Genomic DNA, 23536 nt, shown 5'->3' with positions numbered 1-23536 from the left:
TTAAGCTTGAATTTATATTTATTTAAATTTTAGTACTTTAACTTCAATTTACTTTAATTCAGTTAGCTGAAACATTTTTAATTTAATACTTTTTTAAGATTAAGATTTTTTAAGATTAAGATTTTTGTAAGATTAAGTTTTTCATCTAATATTTTTTTCTTCATCTTTTTAATATTTACATTTTTTAAGTTTTATTTTTATTTAGCAACAATTTTATAGTTGTAAAAATAAACTAAATAATTATTTTTCATCTAATATTTATTTTATTTTAGATTTATTTCAATCCATGAAAATGATTTATAGTTTTATTTTTAGTTAGCAACAATTTAATAATTGTAAAATAATTTACTAAATAATATTTTTTCATCTAATATTTAAATTTTATTTTAGATTTATTTCAATGAATGAAAACGATTTTTAATAGTTTTTTTTAGTTAATAACAATTTTATAATTGTAAAAATAATTAACTATATAATAATGATTTTTCATCTAATATTTATATTTTATTTCAGATTTATTTAAATGAGCTAAAATGATTTTTAATAGTTATTTTTAATTAGCATCTATTTTATAATTGTAAAAATAATTAACTAAATAATAATTTTTCATCTAATATTTAAATTTTATTTCAGATTTATTTCAATTAATGAAAATGATTTTAATAGTTTTTAGTTAGCAACAATTTTATAATTGTAAAAATAATTATTTTTTATCAATTTTTATAATTTATTTCAGATTTATTTCAATTAAAGGCACAATATGTAATATTTTTGCAGTAAAATATTCAAAAACCACTAGGCCAGTGTTGCGTGAGAAAATCGCGATTTTAACCAAGGATACGGGACATGTCCGGGAGTCACCTATCAATGGCGTCATACCCGCGTTATCCTTGGTTTCCGGTTTTATTTTGTAGAAACCATGGAAACACCAAAGACGCTTTAATACATAATGTGTTTTCATACTACAGTAATAATCTCATCCATGAACATGATTTCTGCCCGAGTCCCGTCCGATTATTTTTCACCGGCTGTGAGGTGAAGACAACAACTCCCATGATTCCACGCTCAAACTCGGCATCATCAAGCTATGCCTTTGTTTTGAATAGGCGACCTCTAGTGGCGAAAAATCTACATATTGTATCTTTAACTAGTTAACAGTCACAACACTGATCCAAGTTCATGTTTCAACTTTTCACCCAAACAGTATTTGCAATTAAAAATGTGTATTAAAAACTTAAAAAAAAAAAATTGGTGTAGGATTTCCTTTGAAACAGTTTTCACTCAGAAATCACTAGTAAATTTCACAAATAATTACAAAAACACAGGAAGTAACATTAAATTAAATGTGAAATTTGGAAGTAGAAAAACTGAAATGGTATTGTCTTGTAAAACATACTCCAATAATCTTTGTTTTATTATTATTTACTTAACAAAAATCTTTTTTTTGTACAATATATATGAATTAAAAGCACATTCAGATCCCCAGTATTATGTGTGCTGCTGTAAGAATATCAATAGCCGCGGTGTCCTTGGCCCAAGGTGAGGCCAACACAGGTTTTGATGGGGTTTTATAATAAGCCAATCTCTTGAGCCGTTTTCATCACACCCTCATCTTCACCTCAACAACAGGTGCCAAATCTGAAACTACACCTCTATTGTCTTCATATTCTTATTGTTGCTCCAAAAAATAAGCTAAAAATAGCTGCATTACTGAACTGGAAAGATTATTTCTGGAAAGCTGTGGGTCAAATACATGAACTAACACCACAAATTAAGTCAATATTGGATAGTTAGTCTATTCTTCAGGCCTAAAAGCAGAGAAGATGGCATTCCTCCTGCAGCAGATGTTGGGGGACAAACTGAAGAACATGACAGGAGGAAGCGACGCTGCAGACGAGACCGCGGCAGGAAAAGAGACGCCGGAGTCTAAAGGAATGAGCAGGGAAGAGTTCGAGGAGTATCAGAAACAGCTCATCGAGGAGAAGTGAGTAAAACTTTTCATACACGACAACGACTGTCGTGTAATTTTGATGGGTCTTAAACTGAAACTGCAGATTTGTGACATATAAACATTTTCTGATCCATTTAAACTGTGAGTTTACAAGTAAAACAAGTTTCAACCTTGACCACACAATGTCCTACACAAAATAAGCAACAAGCAAAGAACATTTTGTCGTTGCATGGTTTATATTTTGGTTGCGTACAATGAATCCAACTGTACACTACGTAATTTTTAGCCCTCTAGTGGTTAAAAAACAAAACTGCATGCATTTTGCGGAAGAACATTGTTTTGGTTGTGCTTCGGCTCTGCGTGACTGAATATGATTATCCTACTAATCAGGGTAAGACAAAAACATGTTTTGAAAGAAGTATTGATGATGTATTGACTTATTTTTTTAAATTTTGTTAATTCTGAACAAAAAAAGTTACATAGTGTACCTTAAAAGGGACAGTTCACCCAAAAATGAAAATTCTGTCATCATTTACTCATCCTTAAGTAGTTCCAAACCTGTAGAGATTTCTTTGTTCTGCTGAACACTAAGGAAGATAATTGGAAGAATGTTTGTAATCAAGCAGATCTTGCCCCACATTGACTACCATAGTATTTTTTCCCCCCTACTATGGTAGTCAATGGGGGGCGAGATCTCATATCCTCCTGGGACCCAGGAATAGACTTTTGTCCTCTGTAGTGGACATTATATTTTAGTGATTTTCTCTGACATCTTACATGTCACAGTTTTAAGTCTGGATGTCCTGTAAAGAGCATGTTTATCAGGCATTTTAGGAGATACAACAAGTGAATAGGTAGGGCCCTGTGATTTCCGCGATGCAGAAAACGCGGACGGAATCGCGGAATCCAGTCATAAAAACGGAATTTAGTAATATAATATTAAATACGAATCCTGCATGTCTGTATGCCTCTGGAATGAATGACACGGAAGCGCGGTTTCATTTACCTCACACACGCGCCCGTGCGCGCGCGCGCATGCATGTAAGCGCACACACTGAAGCACGTGCGACGCTCGCGATGTTTTCATCCTCTGTCGCTTCACTATATGAGGAAATTAATGAAATTTATCTCCAGAGCCGCTCTGAAAGTCACTTCATCACCATTTAACCGCTTCGTTTGAGAAAACTATCATCATGAACAGAAAAACTCAAAGCTCTCGGCAACCCGTCAAAATAAAAGTTCGATTTAACTTGACAGAAACATATTAGTGTTGTACAGTAGAATTTAGATAAATTAATTTAATAATAAATTATTAAAAACTATCTTTTTAAAGAATAATCTGTTTTTCTTCCATGTTTTAATTTTAACAGTAAAGCTCTGTTGTGCAGCACTTTGTTTGACAAAAAAAAAGTTTAATTTCATGATTAAAAGATAAATTAAATGGTTCATTTGTTTGCCGGAAAAATTAAAATACGGAACTGAATTTCTGAGAAAAAAAAACAACATTTCATAAAAATACTTTTAATTAATTAATTTTGTTGTTTTTAAGAATTCAATTAATTAGACATGCTTTTTGATTATTAAAATGTAATTAAACCATTAAAATGGAATCCAGAAAAGTTAAAACAGAATTTGGTAAAAATAAAATTTGGGAAAGAATAAAACGGATATCATAGGGACCTAAAAAATTTATTTTTTGTTAAACTTTTAATAAATTGTTGGTAAATTGGATAAGTTTCATTATTTCCATTATTTAGACATGCTTTTTGATTACTAAAATTTAATTTAACCATTAAAATGGAGTCCAAAAAAAAAAAAAAAAAACGGAATCCAGAAAAATTAAAACGGAAAAAACGGAATTTGGGGAAAAATAAAATGGAATTCAGGAAAATATAAAACAGATTTCATAGGGCCCTAAATAGGGAATAAAATTATATATCAATATTCCTATTAATTATTAGATATTATTATGAAAATGTTGTCAATTATTACTCCCATTATTACACTTCTTTTTTCATTGCATGTTGCTCCAAGAACACATTAATATGCAAATTAGATACAGTGTATAGATACATTGTATTGAATGGGAAAACCCATGTATGGCTATTTTACCCACATATTGCATAAAGTAAAATGGTATATTTCAATTAATTACGTTATATCTTTCATAAAATAGTTGAGAATCATCTTTATACAAAGTTTGGTTAAAAAAAATCCTGAAGCCTAAAAATTGATTGGTGATTAAAAAAAAATCCCATTGTTTTTGCCTATACATGTCATTTCATGTCATTTTATTTTTTAAACAACTTAGTCCTGCTGTCCACTACAGAGGACATAGCATAACATATGAATAAAATATAACTTTATTCAATTTTATTTATTTTTTCATTTGTTTCTTATGCTCTAAACAATGTAATGATGCGAAAAAATACTAAATTCAAAAAACTTTTTTTTCTGGGTCTCTGGTCTTTTCTGGATATAAATGTATAATTTTAAAATTGTAAAAATAATTTACTAAATGATTATTGATTAATTAAATATAAAAACAATTAATAAAAAGTTAACTATAATTGTAAAAATAATTCAAAATAAATAACTTTAGTAACTGTGATATTTTGGCAGGAATACAGTTACCATTGTATTTTTTTTGGTATAAAACGTAATTAAATATAACAATAATTAATAAAAAAAATAATTAAATAATTATCATTGCAAAAATAATTAATAATAATGGTACCTGTGGTATTTTGGTGAGAAATACACAGTTATTATAGTAACATAGTTAAGTATTTTACCAACAATAAATAACAGTATATATATATATATATATATATATATGACTATAAATGATACAGTAGACTTCTAAGACATCCAAAGGTTAAAAAAACAAACAAACCTAATTGAGATGGTATAATATCACTAACGTTACTGCACAACTGCATGATTTAAAGATAGTGATAGCTTTTATTTAAATCATTTATAGGTAATAATATTAATATAATATAGGTTTCAATACCACTCAACCCACAGTGATGTTTATAAACATAATGAAATCGTCTTAGTCTGTAATTATTGTCTTATCCTAATTCCCATTTCCTGTAGCCTGCCAGCCAAAAGTGGGATCAGTCCGTTATAGCCGTCATTGCTGATCTGAGGTCGACTGGTGTCAGAGATGCATGACAGCATATATGAGGATGTGATATTATTTAAAACATGAATCTAGTGTGTCATTTATATAATGATGAAAAATAGCGAGGCTAAACTCCGCCTGGCCAGACTGTAAGACTTCAGCCGGATATCCGAAGATCAAGAGTGAAAAGAGAAACCGCTCAGTGTGAAAGCTACTGTGACGTCTCGGAAAAAAGACTACACCCACATCGCCGTAATGTTGCTATGCACTATACCTTATCTCTTTATATAACTCCCGATGGCATTAAGTTCAGAACTGGGTCACGAGAGGCCTTATCGGGTCAAATGCCACGGCCTTTAGTGTGATCCAACCACAACAAGTCAGATGCATCAGAAAATGATCACAGATTTAGGTACTACTATCTGAAATGCTCATGCAATACATCTGCTATACTGTATGTTGTTTAACAGCTCAAGTAAGTATTACAGCGTTTACCTTGTTTGACTCTAGATATAGAGCCACCTGCTCCATATTTTACCCATAAACCCGTTTAACCTTCTTAGGCTCCTCCATCCTGCTGCCAGGGTCAGCTAGTAACTGGGCTATTACTTATTTCTGTATAAGGAACAGTCTGTATATACATATGAACGATCGCTAATCTCTGTGGGTCAGAGTAATACGATTGTGAGGGTTAGAAAGACGGTCAGATTGATTGGTTTCATGTAAAACCACTAAACGGCATGTAACTAATCGCGTAATTTCTGCCCGTGTAAATTAGGCTAATCATGTCAGTTCACCTGAGGTTAGTCTCACTAAAATATGTCTGAATCCAGATGAATAAAACAAAATAAAAATAAATAAAATATGTGTTTTTAGTAAGGTTAATTAAGCCTACTTTTGTACCATTTCTATATTTATATATATACACCGATCAGGCATAACATTATGAGCACTGACAGGTGAATAACACTGATCATCTCTTCATCACGGCACCTGTTAGTGGGTGGATATATTAGGCAGCAAGTGAATATTTTGTCCTCAGAGTTGATGTGTTAGAAGCAGGAAAAATGGGCAAGTGTAAGGATTTGAGCGAGTTTGACAAGGGCCAAACTGTGATAGCTAGACGACTGGTTCAGAGCATCTCAAAAACTGCAGCTCTTGTGGGGTGTTCCCGGTCTGCAGTGGTCAGTATCTATCAAAAGTGCTCCAAGGAAGGAACAGTGGTGAACCGGCGACAGGGTCATGGGCGGCCGAGGCTCATTGATGCATGTGGGGAACGAATGCTGGTTCTGATAGAAAGGTGTCAGAATACACAGTGCATCAGTTTGTTGCGTATGGCGCTGCAGACCAGTCAGGGTGCCCTTGCTGACCCCTGTCCACCGCCAAAAGCGCCAACAGTGGACACGTGAGCATCAGAACTGGACCACGGAGCAATGGAAGAAGGTGGCCTGGTCTGATGAATCATGTTTTCTTTTATATCACGTGGATGGCCGGGTGCGTGTGCGTCGCTTACCTGGGGAACACATGGCACCAGGATGCACTACGGGAAGAAGGCAAGCCGGCGGAGGCAGTGTGATGCTTTGGGCAATGTTCTGCTGGGAAACCTTGGGTCCTGCCATCCATGTGGATGTTACTTTCACACGTACCACCTACCTAAGCATTGTTGCAGACCATGTACACCCTTTCATGGAAACAGTATTCCCTCTTTCAGCAGGATAATGCTCCTGCCACAAAGCAAAAATGGTTCAGGAATGGTTTGAGGAGCACAACAACGAGTTTGAGGTGTTGACCTGGCCTCCAAATTCCCCAGATCTCAATCCAATCGAGCATCTGTGGGATGTGCTGAACAAACAAGTCCGATCCATGGAGGCTCCACCTCACAACTTACAGGACTTAAAGGATCTGCTGCTAACATCTTGGTGCAGATACCACAGCACACCTTCAGGAGTCTAGTGGAGTCCATGCCTCGACGGGTCAGGGCTGTTTTGGCAGTAATGGGGGGACCAGCACAATATTAGGAAGGTGGTCATAATGTTATGCCACATCGGTGTATATATAAATATAGATGATTGCTATTATTTATTAGCTTGCCATTAGATTCACATATTTCTTCCATAATAAATGCTTTATTTATTTAATCAACATAAATTCTCATTAATATAATGCATACCGAAGTTTTACTTTTGAAGTTTTTTTTTTAAATGATTGCCATTAGATTTTCATAATTGTACTGTAATATTTTTGTATTTAATCAATATAAATTCTCATTCATATAATGCATATATGGATATTTTACTTTTGAAGTTTTTTATTAAATAATTACCATTAGATTCTCATAATTCCACAGTAATAATTGCTTTATTCATTTAATCAACATAAGATCTCTTTAATATAAAGCATATTGAAGTTTTACTTTTAAAGCTTTTTATCTTACTGATTGCAATTAGATTCTCATAATTGTACTGTAATACAATTTTTTTTCTTTTTATATTCAGTGCAACCTTGATTTAGCCAAAACACTTTACAATTTATACTTTACAACATATCATTTTTTTATTTTCACATTACAGTAATGAGAAGTTGCATAAGAATTTGTTAAATTTTCATGAAAATAATGCAAAAATGCAATGCAAAAAATGTTCAGCAAAAAATTTCTTATTTCTATCTTGTGAGATTTACCCAACTGTTTCCTCATAACATATTCCAGATCCATTTAATAGAGCAGAATGATACAGAAACTGATTACTGAAGGCTAAAGTAGTAAAACCCCACAATGCTGTTTCTAAAGTATCGACCGGGCACAAAGCGTTTGTAATGCTGAAGACCTCAGGAAATCCACCTCTGGATGTTAAGTACATTATCTCACATTGTCAGAGCTGATCAGCTGTGGTCTAACATCAACTAAACCTGTTGTAAAATGCAGTAACGTGTTGCATGTTTTGTTGACAGGATCGCCAGAGACAAGGAGTTTGCCACGAAAAAAGCCGAGAGAGCAAACTTACGAGTGCTTCTACGTGACAAATACAGACTACCACAGGTAACAGATCACAGGTTTATCAATTAGCTTGGAGATATTAATAATATAACATATGCTGTGTTAATCTCACAAACAACATGTCCAGATCACATTTAATATGTTTTTGGGGTGTTTTTGAGCAAATAAAAGTAAATGTAAATGTAAAAATGTGTGAAATCTTTACTGATTTTTATCAAGAATAACTTTTATATTGTTAGTAATATTTCAAGATGAACACTTACTGGACTGAAGCAACTTAGGTTTACTTGATTATCAATATATCCATATTTAAAGGTTCCATTCCAAATAATTAGATTTTTCTTACTACAGTATTATTTGATATATTCAAAGGGTTAAAAACACTTCTAGATGTTGTTATATGTCTGTTGTTTACACTTTTAACTGTTTGTTAACAGAGCGCACAAGACGATGCCACCGTCCAGATGGCCGGAGATGACGTGGACATTCCCGAGGAGCTGGCGAAGATGGTGGACGAAGACGAGGAGGAGGAAGAGATAAACGATTCTTTTCTGGGAAAACTCCAAAACATGGACGTGGACTTTGATTCAATCAAGGCTAAAGCTCAGAGCACGATGACGGAGGTCAAACAGGCGGCGGAAGACAAATGTGTCATGATGTGATTGTGCAGTTAAACGTACAGTAAACCGCCCCTCATCAACATGTACAGATTTGGAAGAATTTTTACTTTGTTTCTTCTTTTAATGATTAATGATTCATTTTCAAATGAAAAATCAGTTCTCATTTAATCACCCTTCTGCTAAACAACTTTTGTGCTATACAAGTTTGCAATAACACAAAGGTGACTAAAAAGTTTTATTTTTGAGTGAACTGTCTCTTTAAGAGGATGACAGTGCAATAGGCTACAGAGGTTACAAGGCTCACAACATGCTTACAAATAGGACAAGTTCTTGGATTTACATCAAACATACATAGTCCAAACTATGGGAAACCAGAGGAAAATAAAATAACAAATATCAATGTTGTGCTGAATACTAAAATCTGACTGGTTGAACTATCACATCTTACCTGGATGAACCATGTCAAGCAATACAAAGCTGTGGACATCTGCTGTTTTTCTGAAAAACAATTAAAAATAAGCTCATGATCAATCATTAAACATCTTAAAATAGTGTTTCTTCATTAAAATCAGTGAACATTCTATAAATATATTTTTACACATTACAAAAAAAGAGCTTAATTTTCATGAAAATAATTCAAAAATTGCTTCAGCAAAATTTCTTATTTCTATCTTGTAGTATTTATACCCAGCTGTTTTCTCATAACATATTGAATGGTTGAAGTCCATAATTTGTTTGGGAATTGTTTTACGTTTCTTTTCTTTTTTCTTTTTTTAAACATATGTAAAATATGTCTTTATGTTTCTAGTCAGTTTAATTTAATATGCTTTATTGTATTATGTTATTGTAAGCATGAATTCAAAATAAAGCATTTGCCATCTTTCCATAAAAAATGAGAACAAGTGAGTGTTGCATCTTGGGTAACATTTTACAATAAGGTTTCAACTGTTAAAATGAGTTCACTACATTAGTTAACATGAACTAACAATAAACAATACTTCTACAGCATTTATTAATCTTAGTTAATCTCAACATTAATGCATTTTTTGATCTGTTAACATTATTTAATGCACTGTGAACTAACATGAACATTTTAAGTAACATCAACAAAGGTTAATAAATGCTGTAAATATATATTGCTCATTGTTAGGTCATGTTAGCTAATGCATTACCTAATGTTATTGTAAAGTAAGCTTAACAACACTATAACAGATTATAATAAACATGTTTAATTCAGCTTCTGATTTAAATGCATTTGAGTTGATCAATTCTTGTTGGTTTTACATGCATGAAGATGTAAGCATAACTCTAACCATAACTTTTAAAGCTTATTAACCCTGGAAAAGCTTATCCAGAAAGACTTTTCTGCACTTTTTTCTATCCTACATAAATCTATTTACTAAATCTTGATTGAGTGGAGACCAAAATGTTGCAACCATTAACCACTGTTTCCAGACTTAACCTTTACCTACTTCCAGGAAGCGCTTGACCAATCACAACACACTGCTCCAGCCGACCAATCAGAGCACATTGTGCTTTTCAGAAGGAGGGGCTTCATAGAGACAGGAACTAAACAGAGCGTTACTGACAGACTGGGAAGAGAGGAGCTGCAACAATGGAGAATATGAGGAAAATAATCAACATTCAAGCATGAAAACCTGTTCTAGTAGAGCACAAAATCAAGACTGGGCATAATAGGCCCTCTTAAAGAATCAAGCACATGTAAACGTGTAAATTCGGTTATATTTTGGCTTGTGGACTATATGTAAACATCTGATATGTGAAACAGCTTATTCAGGGCAGTACTAAATAAAAACAACATGCAATTTTTATGATCCCTCGTTTTGTTTAAAATTAACATTTTGTGGATTCTGCAAGCTGTATGTATGACTGCAACTATAAAAACTTTAAAAACTCTAAAGGAATAGTTCACATAAAAATGAAAAATCTGTCATCATTTCTGTCATCAAACCTTGGAATATATAGTACACAAGTCGTATGGACACTTTTGGTGCTTTTTAAATCATTTTTGGAACTAAAATCATAAAATTTTAATGATTAAATGAGTAAATGATGACAGAGTTAGTAGGTCTATTTGTGAATGAACATCCCTTCAAGATCAATACAGTACTAGTTTACAACAGACTACAAGGTATTGAATATTAAAAGAGCACTGTAGGGTTTACTTCAGAAATACCTTGACCTTTTCTTCATCCTTAAATGTTAGCATGATGAAGAAGGGTCTCTTCTTCACATCGGACAGCAGATTATCTGGTCTATCCCTTCTCTGCACCTGCAATCACATCACAGCCTAAGAATAGATATCCACAGACACTGGATTGCTTACTTAGCATTGCTTCATAAATTTCCTATAGATAAAGCATTGGTTCTGTGAATGGATGCTTACTTAGCAGTGTGCTTCTACAGATAAAGACGTGTTTTGGTATCAAATACCAGCTGCTCCAAATCATTCATGTGAAAAGCTCATTAAACATTGAAAGAAAGGCTACAGCAAAAAGGATGTTTAAACAAGAAGAATAAGGTATTACTGTTTTGTTTTTTCGACAAGTATGATGGTAGTGACAAAGCGGCAACCTCCCCCAGTTTCTCTTGAAGCCAATACGGAAGTGACTTAAACTGCAATTCATCGACTGGCCGCTAGAGACAGGCTCCAAAAGAGAGCAGAATCTCATTGAGTCCCATGTTAAAATGGCCAACTTTACAGCAGAAAAAACATGTTTACAGCTTGGATCAAATTGTGGTTTTGGTCTATACAGCTAATTTTGCCCTTCATGACAACTCTGAGGGGGGTGAATTTTTTTATAACTCGTCCGTTTAAATTATATTAAGCCTTAAAGTTCTGCTAATTAAGGGCGTGGTCACTTGAGTGACAGGTTTGCCGCTGCTATCTGTGAGCCATCACTTTACTTCAGCTAATTCCAGCCACTGAATTTGGCATCTCTGCCGTGTTTGTGCTTTTTTTTTGGGATTATTTTATACAATTATAAAATAATATGGCTTGCTGCGTTAATGGTCGAGACTCGAGACAGATGTGCGTCTGTGGCATTGGCTAAATGTTTTGTTTGTGAGATTTACTACAATGACAATGGCGGGAGGATATAAAACTCCGACAGCACTGCTTGAATATTATAACTAAAACTGCTGCATTTTGAAAAATTATACTTTGGACTCAGGCTCATTTGTTTGTGAGATATATACGATCATATACAGTTTTACAACATAAACGCTGCTCAGGTTGCATAATTTCTTGAAGAACGATGATGGAGAGCAGATCATTCAGAAGAAATGTGATGCAAACAATGGATAATATATCAATATTTCATGGATTTAACGCTTTTGTGGACAAAAAGTGCTGTTTTTTGTTTTTCAATGGACACTCATGGACATTTTATCCATATGCCACGGATGCATCTCGCGATCGCTATTTCATTATAAAGGTATGGTGTCCCGTTTAATTTTTCATGTTGTTATTTGCACACCTGACACAAATTACAATTACTGGTGCTGGAGCATCTATATCGTAAAAAAGACACCATAGATTGACAGTAAACCTTTAGAATTTTCAAATTATATAAATTGTTATCTTTATTAATATTTTAGATAGTATCTTAGATAGATAGCTCCTTTGCCTGCTAACATGATCACGTCACGCTAGGCGGGCATGGTTTCAGCAACCAGGCACCTCAGCTCCAACCACGACCCGCCTCTTTGCCCATTTTCAGTTATCCGGGAGTGACGTGCGATGACGCGCTGCTAAGATGGCAGCGGCATCATTTTCGCTTCAAAAATGCTCTTCAGAAATCTATGGGTGACGTCACGGACACTACGTCCATATTTTTTTTACAGTTTATGGTAGTGACATGCTTTACATATTAAGTACCTTGGAGCAACCATGCAAATAATATGGTAATTTTAAAAGTCGATATAAAATGCTCACAATCCATTTTACTTCCATAAGGTGAAACATTTACAAATTAAACAAATTATCAAAATAAGGTAGGCTATACCATGTTTTTTGGAAAAGGGGAGTGATGATAATACAATGCTTTTTTATTTAAGTACCTTTTCGATAGGCCTACCATGCAAATGTTATAACTATAAAACGTTCGCAATCATTTTACTTTCATAATAAGAAATATTTGTCTCATTTACTTCTATAACGAGACACATTCGCGAATTCACCTGATTACTTGCGTTGAATAAAAGGGGATATATGTAGAATTCAGAAACCCTTGTTATTAGCGACACCGGTGGCCGTTAAGTGAACTGCAGCCAGCGAATTATTGCTCGTGCTCGTTGCTCGCACTTGTAACGTACAACAGATTGAATGTTATTCAAAGCCCTGATATACTAACGGCGAAGTTTTTTTTTTTTTTTCGTTTTTGTGCTTAGAAGTAAAAAGAAGTTGGAAATACCTTTGCAGTGATATATGAACATCCCGATCCGTTCACGCTGCTGAGAGTGACGTTTAGATGAATATGTGCTGCGCGCTTTCCTGTCAATGACAAAATAAACACAACAAAAATGACAACGGTGAGAAAACAGCATTTAAGAAAGCATCTGATCATAACGATGTGTATATGTTTGCACCAGCTCTGCAATTCACCGTCATCATGTCGGCAGATGAGGTAATTCAAATTACGCTGTTAAGATAGTTGATTATAAAGTATATTTTAGACTGTATAGATCTGACTATGAGACTATAGTTTAAATTAATCCCTTTTCTTTACATGACACATAAGAATAGCTCTTTCGGCATTATCCTGAACATATCCAGCATTCGTTTCAGGTGGACGAGAGGCTCTCGGGACCGCGCGTAACCGTCACATCCTTTTGATTTTCCCGGCAAAAACGACCCCAGTCCTTCACATAAAAATCACACTTGATTCGGAACCGCATACTTGTATAGAGTATATATATAAATAGAGTATATATATAAATAGTAAGAGTGATATTCTAGTATACGCGGTTTATGCGAATTCAGCATCAGTCTACAGGCTAGGAAGTGGTGGAAGGTCTCGTTTTTTACGTTTCGTTACAAACGGTTCACACATTGGCAACAAAAAAGTGATTAATACATATAAATTCTTACATATAGCCCATTTAAAGCATCTGCTAAATGCATAAATGTGTTTAACAAGAAGCAGAAAGACAAAAAAAGATGTTCATACATAAAGGAGAAGGTATAACCATGTATACCATGTATAACCAGTCAACATAAAATGTTCACAACACATTTTACTTCCATAATAAGAAATATTTGTGAATGCAACAGATCGTTCACTTTGATTATTAATGTCTCATTTACTTCTATAATGAGATACATTTGCGAATGCTCCAGATTATTTGCTTTGGATAAAAGCGCCCGCTAAATACATAAATGTATTCAACAAGAAATAGGCCTACTGTAAATACTGTATTTAAAAATTTGACCCCACTATCACTTTCATTCATGAAATGAACAGATGTAGGCCTAATCTCCGAGAGCAGTGGGTGTATGGAAGGATGGAGTAGGCGGAGTTAATTAGCACATAAAGACTAAGCAGTACTAGATTAATCCTACTGTAACACCAAAGCATGTCAGTGTCTCATTGGGATTTGACGTCATCAACAACCTAAAATTACACACACAAAATCCATTTGACAGGCATTAACGAAGCTACTTGACAGGAAATACCCCGCAAAAAAATAAATGATCAAAAGCATGTGTGTAATTTAAATACGTCGAAGGTTGAAGGCATGAGTTAGCTCTTGGTTTAATTTGATTTTCAGCCATAACAGGATTAGTTACCTGCTTTCATTCTTGTCCTTGGTGTCAACAAAAGCAAACAAACTTCTACAGATCTAAAGGTGTTATGTAAAACTGAGACATCGGCTATGTTTGGAATGAAACACTCACTGCATACTGCACACTATGTAGGCTACTGTATACTGGATACTATAAGTAGTATGTGAAACACACATTATGTAATATTTCAAAAAGTATGTTACATTAGAAGCGAGTTACAATTACATTGCAAAAAGTGATTCTTACTCATATAAATATCTAAACATTCTTAAATCAAGATATATTTAGCAAAATGACATAAAATATTAAATCTTTTTTTCTGAAAAACTGATCAAAATGAAGTGAGTTTATGCTTAAAACAAGAACAAATATCTGCCAATGAGGTTAGAAAAATAATCTTGTTTTCCCTTTGAATTAAGATTATTTTTCTGACCCTACTAGCAGATATTTGTTCTTATTTTAAGCATAAACTCACTTCATTTTGATTATTTTTTTTTTCTCCAGAATACTGAGGAAGAAAATCATTTTATTTTATTTTTTTCCGTGATTTTGGAAACAAAAATGGTTGCTTTGCATTTTTAATTCGATTTTGTGCCAATGTCAACATGAACTCATGAAAGCCAAATCAAATGATCAGTCAATTTTTATTTACTGGAAAATGAAGGTCAAGTTGAACACATTGCATTATGGGATACACACAGTGCTCTGGATGCACATTTTGACAGAAATACACTGTAAAAAATGTTTTTCGAAGCTCTAAATAAAAAGATTACTGGAGTATGATTTACAATAAAATACTATTTCAGTCTTCAAAATTTCACACTTTCACAATGTGTTACTTGCCATTTATTATCTGAGCAATTTACTAGCAATTTCTGAGTGAAAACTGTTTAAATCCTACACCAGATATTTTTTGCTCAACCATGTAAATACATGAAGTTTGCATATAGTGCACAGTATCTATCTTTCCATTCCCCCTGTCCTAGCGTGGTAAGCTGACACAGCTCCTTCAAGCGTTATCTGCTTTGTCACTAATAGGATCTGCGAGGCTTAAATTGTCTTCTGATAAAACTAAGGAGCTTGATAGCTACACTGCACCTCTTAGCTAATTTGCTCTCAATTAGGATAATGAGGAAACAAGCAAAGAAGGGCAGCCTTAATATTTTAACGTGATAAAATGATTATTAGCCTCTTCATTCGGTTAGCTAAGCCAACTGTCAATTGCAATTGCCACTGTGATTTTCGATGTTAACGTTGACAGATAATTAAATATTGCAGAAAAGAGTGTACTATTCATACTATGTACCATACTTTAAAAAAAGATATTGGTCGAAGTGCATATGAGATGCAGTCTTTAATTCTGGTTCAGTGACATGATTTAATTGAATCTGTTGTAAAAATGAATAAATTAAAAATACATTTTAATGTATTACTAAAGAGCCACACATACATATCAAATAAGCTTCAATCTACACTGCAATTGTTTTTGTCTTGATTGCAGTACGAATATCTAAAAAATCTTAAATCAAGAAGCATTTACTTGAGATACAAAATTACTTATGATATTAAGTAAAATCATCAAAGCTACAGGGGTGGTTGATTATGATTTCACTTTTTTAACTTTAGTTAGTGTGTAATGTTGCTGTTTGAGCATAAACAACATCTGCAAAGTTACGACGCTCAAAGTTCAATGCAAAGGGAGATATTTTCTTTTGCAGAAATTTTAAGGACTACAACAAACAGCTGGTAGGGACTACAATGAGCTTCTTCCCGGGTTGGTGACATCACTAACCCTAAAATTTACATAAACCTTGCCCCCGAGAACACACAACAAAGGGGGCGAGGCCATGTTGGGCTGCTTTAGAGAAGAGGAAGAGTTTAGAGTGTTGTTGACATGCCGTCATTTTGCGCCAGACTGCTTCACAAACGAGGGTCAATTCAATGCTGGATTTGCACAAAAGATTAGCATGACGGCACATGCAAGTCAATGAGTTGAATCAACTCTACAGCAACTACATAAATTTATTCAGAAACGTCCAGTTTCATTCTAAAAGTTGTAACTTCTTCCTGAGTCTCTTCATCAGTGTCGACTCCGGTTTGAACAATGTAAGGCTGAACACCGTTACTGACAATCCTCATTTTGGCTGCGTGAGATTCTCCAGCTTTGTTGTTGTTGAGCAACCGAAGCGCGAGCTGTTAAAGCTCCGCCCTCTTCTGGAAAGGGGGCCGGGAGCAGCAGCTCATTTGCATTTAAAGGGACACACACAAAAACGGCGTGTTTTTGCTCACACCGAAACGGGCACATTTGACAAGCTATAATAAATGATCTGTGGGGTATTTTGAGCTGAAACTTCACAGACTCATTCTGGAGACACCAGAGACTTATATTACATCTTGTAAAAAGGGCATTATAGGTCCCTTTTAAATTTAACTGATTGTGTTTGTTTGAAAGAATTAAGTCATATACACCTAGGATGGCTTGAGAGTCAGTAAATCATGGGATAATTTTCATTTTTGGGTGAACTAACCCTTTAAATTCAACATCAGTAAATACAATAAAATGAAGGCTAAAACCAAAACATACATTTGCACAAATTAGCTAAAGTGAGCGCTTCCCCACAGGTTCTCGCTTCCTTTAAGGCCATGCCCACCCAGCTAAAACAGGAAATATAAAGCAGCAAAACAACACGTAAATACTACAAAATGCATAAGAACAGTAAGAACACAATAAAAACGGCGATGGAAAACAACTTCAAGGCCTCTCTATCACTACAGGGTACATATAGGTCACTCGCAAAAACCATCATTTGATTTAAGGTTTGTGGGTGTGATTGGATTATCTATAGAGTAAATATAACAGGCCTGACTCGTGCGTCATGTCCAAACGCCTGTAGGCAGCTCCTCATTAACACAGGTCAGACTGATTGGTAATGATTGTGTGAGAAGCCTAGATATACTCTATACGTTTACTAAGACGATTAGAAATGTAGTTCATTCGTTGTTAAACAATATGCAAAACTTCAACTAAATGAAAAAAAAATTAACTAGAAACGCAGAATTTACTTTGTCAATTACATCTGAATATCCTGAAGGAAATGGCAGTTTGCAATGAAGCAAAAGAAGTGCTAATGAAAGAAGTGATTAAGGAAGAAAAGCAAATGAATGCAAAATACAATTAAGTTGGTAAATATTACAATGATTAAATGTGCAATTTGAAAATGCAATTTAAGTATACCATGGATCATTTTAAAAATATTTTCTTAGGGTACTTTTTAGGCTACTTTTAGTTTTCTCAAATTCAACTAGTGGAGGAACATATTTACCTCTAGTTAACATCAGAGCAACCAGATATTAAAGTGTACCAACAATACACAATGTGTAGAAATATATACAATACTATAACATCCAAGTAGTTTAAACAGTAAAAGTGTGGTACTAGTAATGCCAAGGTCGTGGGATCAGTTCCCAGGGAATGCATTAATGTTATTAATGTTATTATCATAACATTGTATACCTTGAATGCAATGTTGGGGCCGTGACACACCGAGCCGATTGGCTGTTCAGTTTAGCGAACAAATCGGTGCACGAGAATACAATTTTACGTCATCTTACCTGAGCATTCCAATATGTGAATATTGTCATAACAACATGGGCTGCATGAAATGAAGAAAGTGATCTAGGCTGCATGATTTATGTAATGAAAATGGTAAGCAAACGATGCTTTGTTTATATGTTTGTATATCTGCAGTTCTAGTTTCAGTGTTCCTTTTTGAATGACACTGATATAGACAGTTATTTCCTTACACACTGGTGCAGAACGCACATGCTAGTTAGCCGTCTGCTGTAGTCTTTGCAGTGTGTTCAAGCGCAGATTTTAGACCAATGTGAGGCGACAACACAGTCAGCTTTCATCGCCGCTAGTTCTTTAAAGGGTTAGTTCACCCAAAAATGAAAATTCTGTCATTAATTACTCACCCTCATGTCGTTCCACACCCGTAAGACCTTCGTTCATCTTCAGAACATAAATTAAGATATTTTTGATAAAATCCGATGGCTCAGTGAGGCCTGCATTGACAGCAAGATAATTAACACATTCAATGCCCAGAAAGCTACTAAAAACAGTTAATGTGAGTACAGTGGTTCAACCTTAATGTTATGAAGCGCCAAGAATACTTTTTGTGTGCCAAAAAAACAAAATAATGACTTTATTCAACAATATCTAGTGATGGGCGATTTCAAAACACTGCTTCATGAAGCTTCAAAGCTTTACGAATCTTTTGTTTCGAATCAGTGGTTCGGTGCGTGAAAGTTGCGTGATTTCAGTAAACGAGACTTCATTACATCATAAGTGTTTTGAAACGTTTCAAAATTTCAATGGTTCACGTGACTTTGGTTTGATACGCGCTCCAAACCACTGACTCGAAACAAAAGATTCGTAAAGCTTCGAAGCTTCATGAAGCAGTGTTTTGAAATCGCCCATCACTGGATATTGTTGAATAAAGTCGTTATTTTGTTTTTTTGGCACACAAAAAGTATTCTCGTCGCTTCATAACGTTAAGGTTGAACCACTGTAGTCACATGAACTGTTTTAAATACGTCTTTTGTACCTTTCTGGGCACTGAAAGTTAATTATCTTGCTGTCAATGCAGGCCTCACTGAGCCATCGGATTTTATCAAAAATATCTTAATTTGTGTTCTGAAGATGAACGAAGGTCTTACGGGTGTGGAACGACATGAGGGTGAGTAATTAATGACAGAATTTTCATTTTTGGGTGATTATTGGCCTTTAATATCAGCTTGGTAGCCTATGTCACGGCCTTTACTTGCTTTGGAAAAAAGCATCTGCCTCATGCAAAAATTTAAACAATACAATATTGAAGGAACAAATCAATTTGATATCAGCTGAAATGCTGTGACTTCCTTTTCTTTATGTGCAGTTTGGCATTAGGGGCCTTTCACTGATGACCAGATGGCCCAAAAGCCTCTTTTATAAGAAAAATCCCACTCCAAGAGACCTATTGGGGTCCAAGAGTTTATCAGTGTAAAGTCTGTAATTGGCTCGTCTGGAAAATTAATCACATGTCCATTTGTACTGACTCCTCACAGACACCTGAAGTCAGACTGTTTTTTGTTTAGACTCGAGCACTGGAACGGAAATAAACCATTCTTGTCTTTTGCCTCCTGTTTTTTAAGCTGAGGTCAAACTGACAACAGGCTCAGGGTCCATTAAGTGGGCGCTGTCAATGTGTGTTATCACTGATCGTCCTGCACACAATCACAAAACCTGTGCAACCACATGCTCAAATCACAATCTAAATGTACAGTAGCGGTAATGGCCAGAGGGGATATTTGTTTTTAATGACCCTACAGGCTTGATTAAACAATCAAAATATGAGGAAAATATTTAATATATTTTAAATATGAGGGAAGAAACACTAAACTTGGTTAAGGTATTTATCTGACAAAATTATTTGGCAAAAAAGGCAAACTACAGCTACAGGTTTAATTTTACTATGCAAAAACATGCATGGAAAAACAAAAAGCTCACAGGACAAAGTATACATTTACTACAACAATCAGTTATTAATATTTCATTGGTTCTCTCTTGTTTTTGCATGTGTTCATAATTTCTTAGTATGACAATTTTCATTGTTCATGTAAATCAATGAGATTAACTAATGTTAACAAATGAAACCTTATTGTAAAGTGTTACCGATGAATCATATGAAATGACAACATAAAAACATGAGATGACTTACGCCAACCAGAAATGTATGATTTCAGATCAAATCAACCAATATTATTTAGTGATTCTTACCTTAATATACATCAGTGTGGTTTTATATTGTGCACTTGTCACCGCCAGCTATATCTGTAATAAAATCACATATACAATAACATATAATACACTCAGAATCAATATAAAGGCATTTTGGACCATGAAGAGTACCAGTCTGCTGAAAATATTCACAGATATTAATTAATGAAGGGAAGGCATTAATAATTAAAGGGAAAATATTATCCCTTCCTTCATTCTAGAGATCCTAATTGGTCATCTAAGGCTTCTTAAACTTATCTTTAGATTTCATTAAGGCTGGGGAAAATCTCTAGAAGATTCTGTAGTCTCATTAAGACGAGGGTTGATCTCTGTGCCAGTCAGTCTCAGGATTATTAACCTGGTTAAAGAAACCATTGCAGCCGAGACTTTCTTGTACTGAACTAGCACAAGCTGCCTTTAACATGGGAAAGCCACGTTTAAAACAATTAATAAAGAGTCTAAACAGTCTGTTTAAGGTCAAGTGTGGCATCGTTTGATGAGGTCAGTTCTGAGTCTAATGAGCTACGTGAGGTCAATTTAGAGTAATTAAGGCCAGGTAAAGCCATCTGAGATCTGGGGAATTTGGAGGCCAGGGAAACACCTTGAACTGTTCATCATGTTCCTCAATCCATTCCTGAACAATGTGTTCCGTGTGGCAGGACGCATTATCCTGCTGAAAGAGGCCAAATCCACCAGGGAACATCAATTGTCATGAAGAGCTGTACCTGGTCTGGAACAGTGTTTAGGTAGGTGGCATGTGTCAAATTTACGTCAACAAGAATGGCCATTCCCAGGGTTGTCGTTGTCCCACAGTGACCCTGGTGCATCACTTCATTAGACCATTCCTCAAAGATCCAGTTCTGACACTCGTTTGCCCACTCGTAAGATTATATATATTGCAATAAAATAATTTATATATAAAATTGTGTGTGTGTGTGTATATATATATATAATTTTAAATATATGATATACACACGTATACACAATTTTAAAAAATTTTATTGCAAGAAAGACACTTGTTTGATTGTGTGTAAAAACAATTATATACAATTATATAAAAATTATATATATAATTTTTGCCACATTAAATAAATAAAATGCATATATAAATATATAAAATTGTGTGTATATATATATAAAACAATAAAGACTTATTTGATTATGTGTATATATATATATATATATATATATATAGACATAAAATAATTGTTTTGCCACATTTAGATAAATAAAATGCATATATAAATATATAAAATATATATAGATATATAAAATTATTATTATATTGCAATAAAATTATTTATATATAAAATTGTGTATATATATATATATATAAAATCATATATATTTAAAAATAAAATTTTATTTTATTGCATGAAAGACACTTGTTTGATTATGTGTGTGAATTATATATATATATTATATATTGACACAAAATTATATTTTTTTTGCCACATTTAGATGATAAAATAAATAAAATGCATACATAAATATATAAGATTATATATTGTAATAAAATTATATATAAAATTTTGTGTGTATATATATATATATAAAATTATATATATTTGAAAAAAAATTTTTTTTTTATTGCAAGAAAGACACTTGTTTGATTATGTGTGTGTATATATATATATATATATATTTATATATATAAATTATATACTGATATAAAATTATATATATATATGCAAGAAAGACACTTGTTTGATTATGTGTGCATATATATATATATATATATTATATACTGACATATATATATATATATATATATATATATATATATATATATATATATATACATATAGATATATATATATATATAATTATATTGCAATAAAGACACTTGTTTGATTGCCACATTGTTTGCCACATATTTGTTGAGATATGTATGTCACTAAGTTATGCACATGGCAAACAAAATAGCAATAATCTAAAAAATGACCTGTTTGGGTTGTCAGCAGTACAACACTGTCTCCATGTACGCCTGTTTATGTTGATCATTTTTGTGAAGCACTGAAGGCATTTGGCTGCACAAGAAAAACACATCTTAATACGTGGTGTGTTGTCTTTGTTAAGTTGGGGATTAAAGGACACTTTCAGTAGGTCGCCATTATCATTTAGACAAAAGAGTGTTGAAAGGACATTCTGTCGGTGCTTCATTAGCGCAGGCCTCCCTCTGTGGCCAAACCACAGCCAGCGTTTAGTGCAATTACCCCAGCAGAGAACAACTGTCAATCATCCTTAAAGGGGAAGGATTCCCATTATTAAACCTCTTAAGTCTTTTCCTCTTGCCACCGGCTCTCTGCACGTCAGGCCAGTTTTCATGGCTTCATCCTAAAGATCAAGACCTCCATATGCTCTGGGAATGGGATATATCTGAGTGCTTCGGAATTTTCGCTCACTTTTGGGACTTTTGGGAGTCGTTAACTGTCATTTTACATTTTACGGCACCATCTTAACAAGGTGCACTGTGGGTAAAAAGTTGTGGTCTATCATTTGCGGAGATGCTTGAAAGCAACAACCTTTTGTAACTCTGAAGAGCCATAACGTTGAAGAAAAAGGTGCGTTTTTGTGATTTAAAGCTTCCTTGATTCATTTAGATTTAATTTAGCTTTAAAATGTATTGTTATTAGGTGAAACTAGGCAAATAAGACTTAATTATTTACTTCTATTTGTATATTTAAAGCATTTTAACATGCTACATACAGTACTTTTAGTTGATTACACTGATTTATCTGAGGTAATTATCTACTGGTTGAAAGCCTATATGCATATACAGTAGGTAGAAACTAAGTAAAGTAAAATATTGCATATTAAATAGCATTACTGCCCACAAACTTTTAAAAATTTCTAAAATTTGACAAAATAGTCTTCTAATTGAGCCTATTTAAAGTGTAATTTCCCCATGGGTTGAAATGATTTCAATGGAAATTCGATTTGTAAAACTTGAATGAATGTGCCAACACAGGTCTGAAATAAGGATTCACTGTCAATAAAGTTGGGATAGATGGGAATAAAGGGATGAAACTGGCAGTTAAAAACATATAAAGACAACTGATCTCATGCACAACGTGTCTTCGTCATATATCTATCATTCAGTAACATTCGATGCAGGCGAATAAAGTGCCTTAGTTGTCTTTTAATCAAAACTAATAAGGCATGAAAAGCATAAATGGTCAGAGCCGCAGATTTATCAAGTTTAACATGACA

General features: G+C 33.9%; 2 protein-coding genes across 4 annotated transcripts in view; one reads left to right on the top strand and one right to left on the bottom strand.

Moving 5' to 3' along the window:
- The window catches only part of atcayb (ATCAY kinesin light chain interacting caytaxin b), a 45865-nt gene that overhangs the window by 21804 nt on the left and 525 nt on the right, over positions 1-23536 (bottom strand). Inside the window, exons 2-5 of one of the 3 annotated variants that reach the window (XM_051875133.1) lie at positions 20324-20377; positions 13133-13212; positions 10894-10989; positions 9145-9194 (exon numbers count right to left, since the gene is read on the bottom strand). The gene's annotated coding sequence lies outside the window, so the exon portion shown is untranslated. Of the gene's footprint in view, positions 1-9144; positions 9195-10893; positions 10990-11103; positions 11299-13132; positions 13213-20323; positions 20378-23536 lie in introns of those variants that run through there. The other 2 variants (XM_051875142.1, XM_051875150.1) reach the window with 2 other exon arrangements.
- cplx4c (complexin 4c) lies at positions 1488-8806 on the top strand. Its single transcript, XM_051875165.1, has 3 exons — positions 1488-1984; positions 8031-8118; positions 8514-8806. The coding sequence occupies exons 1-3, from the start codon at positions 1824-1826 to the stop codon at positions 8736-8738; spliced, it is 474 nt and encodes a 157-aa protein (XP_051731125.1). The 5' UTR covers positions 1488-1823; the 3' UTR covers positions 8739-8806.

This window comes from Ctenopharyngodon idella, chromosome 2 (assembly GCF_019924925.1).
Source record: "Ctenopharyngodon idella isolate HZGC_01 chromosome 2, HZGC01, whole genome shotgun sequence".
In the NCBI taxonomy this organism is placed as follows: domain Eukaryota; kingdom Metazoa; phylum Chordata; class Actinopteri; order Cypriniformes; family Xenocyprididae; genus Ctenopharyngodon; species Ctenopharyngodon idella.
This window is presented reverse-complemented; position numbering and strand designations above follow the sequence as displayed.